Source organism: Ictalurus furcatus, chromosome 7, assembly GCF_023375685.1.
Source record: "Ictalurus furcatus strain D&B chromosome 7, Billie_1.0, whole genome shotgun sequence".
Lineage (NCBI taxonomy): Eukaryota > Metazoa > Chordata > Actinopteri > Siluriformes > Ictaluridae > Ictalurus > Ictalurus furcatus.
Window position 1 is genome coordinate 35,075,792 of NC_071261.1, and position 6,052 is coordinate 35,081,843.

General features: G+C 42.5%; 1 protein-coding gene across 4 annotated transcripts in view; it reads left to right on the top strand.

Moving 5' to 3' along the window:
• slc22a23 (solute carrier family 22 member 23) overlaps window positions 1–5,513 on the top strand; it is a 39,144-nt gene extending 33,631 nt beyond the window's left edge. For 3 of the 4 annotated variants that reach the window (XR_008386392.1, XR_008386391.1, XR_008386393.1), the window contains exons 10-11: window positions 485–4,121; window positions 4,622–5,513. Coding sequence is in view for 1 of the 4 variants with exons in the window: in XM_053630037.1 (XP_053486012.1) it covers window positions 485–1,436 (952 nt within the window). In the remaining 3 variants the exon portion in view is untranslated. Of the gene's footprint in view, window positions 1–484 lie in introns of all 4 variants that reach the window. The other variant, XM_053630037.1, reaches the window with a different exon arrangement.
• Window positions 5,514–6,052: the final 539 nt, after the last annotated feature.

Below are 6,052 nucleotides of genomic sequence, written 5' to 3' on the forward strand. Positions count from 1 at the left end.
ATTTTATCCCCATTTTTCACCTTTAAAACACTCTTGGTGTGTTTAATTACTGACTGTATCACAACAGCAGTCATTTCTGACAGTTTAACTGATTATAAAAATAAATAGAGATTTAATAACTTATCAGGAATCAGAGAGCTACGGCTCACTACAGATAAACACCAGATCTAGAGTGAACATACTCGTCACCCAGGACACAGTAAACATGTGAAATGTTCTGCCTGATTTTCTGCCACACCTGGATTTTCCTGAAGAGCACCAACAAGAAACACACATATTCATGCATGTTCAACACAGCACAGGTTTATTTACGGTTACCATAGCAACTCTGCAGCCATCAACGCCTAAAGAGTAAACAATGATCTGCTCGATGGTGGAAGCCGACTCTAGGACAGAAACATATTTAGATTGATAATAACATTGTATAGTTACACAAAGTGAATTAATCAGTGACTCGTCTCCATATCTGTGTTGTTCTGATCAGGGGAGGAGGTCTGGGTCTGGTGTTAGCGAGCGCTGGGTTCGGGATGCTAACAGCACCCATCATGGAGCTGCACAATCAGAAAGGCTACTTCCTGCACCATGTGATTTTCGCCTGCTGCACACTCATCTGCATCATCTGCATCCTGCTGCTTCCCGAGTCACGCCACCAGCCCCTCCCAGAGTCTCTGTCCGAGGGCGAGGGCTATACCCGCCACCCCCTGCTGCCCCCACACAAGAAACCTGCTGAACAACGTCACCTGCTGCTTGGCCCCCACAGCCGCAACTATGCCAATGATGAGCATGCCAATGACTGCACTAACGACTACTCCAATGTCAGAGGCACGCCTCTGCGAGAGGTTGCCATCTCCACTGTTGAGTCCACTGCCTCATCCACTGTCGCCCCTGATGACGACCCTGGTGACGAACTTAATGCTGTGAGACTTAGAGTCCTCAGGCAACTCGACAACTCGACACCTACAGCAACGGATTCACTTCCTGATCTCATTGTCAATGCCCCACCCCCTGATGCTTCAGAAACCCCCCCCACTCTTCAAAGTAGCCCCTCCCCAGTCATTCTAGACTGTGAAAACGCGCCCAGAATGGACGATGATGTCACCGAGTCTCCAGTAGGTTCTGCCGTATCTGCCGTCCTTCCTGAACTCGTAACACCACCCATTACAAATGTAGCTCCACCCACACTTTCATTCTGCCCCCCTCAATCCTCTTCCTCTCCTATAGATTCTGATCCTCTGCTGTCCCCACCCCCTCAGTCAGGCTCCACCCCTTCAGAGCCTCCTTCACCAGCCACTTTAGATGAAACTGTGATACGGTCATTACCTCTGACTATGACAGATCCAGTCCCACCCTCTAAATTGGACTCAACCATGTCCTCTCCCATAGACTCAGCTGTGGACTGTACCATCAGCGCTGCTAATGAGGGAGCATCATCCTGACTGGCGTCAACATGGTGGTAATGTTTCTCAAATCCTTTGCCTTTGGCTGCTTCCCTCGAGCTGCTGCAAAGGGATTTACTGACATGAACAAAAGGGAGGAGCCTGACACCACTGGAGTCACTGCTGCTGAGTGACCGTGAAGTGAAAAACTCAGAGTAGTGAAACTAACATTTTACTGACTAATTAAGAGAAATGGCAGATGTGGAACTGGCCACATCCCAATTCACTGGAAACTAGTTTTAGTGTACTTTTTATTAGTGTGCTTTGTAAAAAACAAAAGTACTAAATGTGACATGCCCCAAAGGGAAATTTTCATTAGCCAAAAGTTGTTTGGTTGTGTGTGTGTGTGTGTGTGTGTGTGTGTGTGTGTGTAGTGCCAAGCCTGAAAGTCTCAAAACTGTCAAACCTGAATTTAAACCCTATCCACTAAACCCTAATCACTAAACCCTCAAGAGTGAATCGGAGAATACTAATCACTAAACCCTCAAGAGTGAATCACTGAGTACTAATCACTAAACCCTGAAGAGTGAATCACTGAGTACTAATCACTAAACCCTCAAGCGCGAATCACAGAGCCCTAATCACTAAACCCTGAAGAGTGAATCACAGAGCCCTAATCACTAAACCCTGAAGAGTGAATCACAGAGCCCTAATCACTAAACCCTGAAGAGTGAATCACAGAGCCCTAATCACTAAACCCTCAAGAGTGAATCACAGAGCCCTAATCACTAAACCCTGAAGAGTGAATCACTGAGTACTAATCACTAAACCCTCAAGCGCGAATCAGAGAGTACTAATCACTAAACCCTCAAGAGTGAATCACAGAGCCCTAATCACTAAACCCTGAAGAGTGAATCACAGAGCCCTAATCACTAAACCCTCAAGAGTGAAACAGAGCCCTAATCACTAAACCCTCAAGAGTGAATCACAGAGCCCTAAACACTAAAACCCTCAAGAGTGAATCACAGAGCCCTAATCACTAAACCCTCAAGAGTGAATCACAGAGCCCTAATCACTAAACCCTCAAGAGTGAATCAGAGAATACTAATCACTAAACCCTCAAGAGTGAATCACAGAGCCCTAATCACTAAACCCTCAAGAGTGAATCAGAGAGTACTAATCACTAAACCCTCAAGAGTGAATCAGAGAGTACTAATCACTAAACCCTCAAGAGTGAATCAGAGAGTACTAATCACTAAACCCTCAAGAGTGAACCAGAGTACTAATCACTAAACTCCTCTATAACCTTTAAATCGTTCAGATGGACCATCAAACCCTAAACCAGTGGTGATTAATTGGCCCATTAAGGTATTTCACTGGACTGGACCAAGTACTGGAAAAATACTGAAACAGAGCTGATAAATGTGAAAAAGTTTGTAGTTTCAGTGACTTCAGTTCTCTTAAGATGATCCAGTGTGACCTCTGTAGTAGATCTGTTTCAGTTTTATCCAATCACATGCGTGTCTGTAACTGATTCAGCTGAAGAAGCTCGAGAGAGAGAGACAGGAACAGAAGAGTTTTCATTCACTATCTCAGATCTGATTAGTGAAGTGATGGTCTGACTTTACCTTCACCATGAAAACAGATGTTTAAAGAGGAATAAACGGAGAAGTGTTTCTTCTCTCCCAGTTCCAGTCAGCATGTGGGTGTTGTGACAGGTTGTTTATTAACTGGAATGTACAGGTACTCTCACGGCTGTGTGTGACGCTGGTACCGCTTTCATCTTCAGTAATATCTTTCTCCTGCGCAGAGTCACGCTCATGTACCTCAACCGGCTTTTTATCCTCACTTCTACCGTTTACAGTTATATATTTATAAAATACTAGTTTGTTGTATTTTGCAGAACGTTTTGTTAGAAAATTTCGTGGTCAGGGACAAACAAAAGTAATAACAGTGGGAGTGAGTGTGAGTGGAATTAAAACACACACACACACACACACACACACAAACATCTCTGTTTCAGAGCCCATGGTGTGAGTTTATAGTCTTAAAATCAAGCATCAGTTAGAAACAAATTAAAATGGTTTATTGTTTATTTATAGGCATTAACTAGTCACTAATGGTGCAGCATTAAAAGGTCAGTAGTGTTGTCACTCAGTTCCTGATCTGGATCTTTAGAAAGGAGGAATTTTATGCAACTGGACCTTCACACATTTGAGTACTGGACTAAACCCTTAACCCCTGACTCTGACCACTAAACCCTCACCATACTCCACTTTTTAAGGAGGAGGGGCTTCTTTAGTGAATGAGCTTTTGGGAACGTGCACAGACTACTGATGAAGGGATAGTGAATACTGGAGTAACCCCTAAACACTAACCCCTAAACACTAACCCCTAACCACTGTGTTGTAAAGGGAGGGATGGTGTAATAAAGCAGAATGAGACTCCTAATGCAGGTCAAAGGTCAAACCCTGGGGAGGTGTGTGTGTGTGTGTGTGTGTAGCATCAGAATGTTTCTGTCCACATCAGGATGTTTCTGTCCATGTCACACCTTATCACCATGGCAACAGAGCATGTAAACATGATGTTGAAGCTAAAGTGAACTATTGTAAACACTCATGATAATGTAACACACGTGATGATGTAAGACAAGTGTGTCATGGCTTTAAATGGATTTTTTTTATATAAAGAATGTGTAAATATAAACACAAACCGAGGGGGCGTGGCTACTTAGGAAGCAATAAGGTATTTATTTACTGACATTTTACTGCCATGTGAATTTTATTTGATCTTTTATATTAATGAACATGGGCGCATGGATGGGATTCACCTCCAGTGTATAAATACCGATATTAACATTTATAGTAATTAACGTATTTTTCCAGACTATATGAAGACGAGTCGCATACATGTTTAACTCGGATTTCACTTTAATTAGCTTTAACTATTTTGCTAGCAAGCTTGGCTTTGTATTTTACAAACACAATCAAATAGTTTACTGAATGTTAGCTAGCGTAGTACCGAACTTTCTAATATTACTCTAGGTGTAGTATTTTATGAGAAACTTAAACAAGTTTTAAAACTTGGTGGTGATGTTACATGATCAAGTCTGTGATTGGCTGATTAGATTCGACGTATGCTCTTTTTGACCCAGAGATGCTATTTATTCAGACATTCATGTGACTTTTACGTTTATATTGAAGCTTTTCATATTGCACTTTCTCTCCAATTTGGTCTCCTGCCAGTTCCCACCCACCAGCCAGCTCTCCTGTAGTACATGAGAGCTACCAGCCAGGGAGCGTGAAGGTTAACGCACGCTTCCTCTGAGACACGTGAAGCCAGCCAAACGCATCGTAACGAACTGCTGCTCACGCAGCACCAAGGGGCAGCGTAACACACTCGGAGGGAAACGCTTTCCACCCTCTTCCACATTTATGAGTGAACAGATGCCCACGATGGGCTAGTACTGCTGTGATTGACAGGAGAGAGAGCGTATGCCCCTCCCACACAGACAGCATGGACTGTTTTGCTCCCTTGGCTTCAGGCCATAGATGGCTGCGGCATCATCAGTATTCAAACTTGTGATATTGTTCTTTTTCTTTTACAAATCAGAGACACTTATAGTCGGGAAAAATACGCTAATTTGGAATGATTTTGGATTTACTGCATCACATGGAAGAACAGAAAGTGGAAAAATGGATCTGTAACTGTGGTTTGATTTAATAAAATACCACGAGTATTGTTTTAGCAGCAGGGAAATGAAAAATTGAAAATATATGATTAGCCAGTGTTTAATATTTTTTTGCCAAACTCACACTTATGGTGTTTTTTCCCCCTCAGTGCCATGAGGACAGTGTTCATGTGTCAGAGATAATGTCATTAATAAAGAGCAAAATCATGTGAAAGAACACTGCAAACATAATGTGCTGCGTGTAAGGGGTGAGTTATTATTATATTAGTGTTGTAACAACACGTTGTAGGTAAGTGCACGGCTCTACAGTGCGACCATTTCACTCGGATTTGTGACTGAAAAGTATTTTGTGCGACTGTGAATAAATATTTATTCGCACCGGTGCGAGTGACCTGTTCGGAATTGTATAATACAATGGGAATAAAAACTACAGCAAGTCCAAAATGCATCTACACCATGCAACAGTTACTTTCACACTGCTTTTCATCTCCTCAGTCAACCGAACAAGTGTGGAAATACTGCAGAGAAGTCATTATGATGACGAGAGTAACTCTGTACGTCGTCTGCCTCAACTTCCCGATCTCACAAACCGCCATCTTTTATTGATCACAAAGAATGACCTGAACCTGCACCTGCTCGTGTAGACACAGCGGATTCGCGCGGAGTAAATTAATAATAATGCTAACACTACAAGGCGGGATTAATTCAAACTTCTTTATTAAATAATTCCTCACCAATCATAATCAAGATTAGCAACTGTTCAGTCTGTAAACATACAGTACACTGCTGCTCTCCTTCCCTCTCTTCACTAACTCTAATACACAGCGTGTTCACTTTATTTAAACTCGGCGTTGCCAGATATCACTAGAAAAGCCAATTCCGTTTCCATGTTTTGATTTAATCCCCCCAAAAAACGCAATATTATCAGCAGACATGGCAACACTACTCGGGGAACTGATCTAAAAGTGATAAACAAACAAAAATA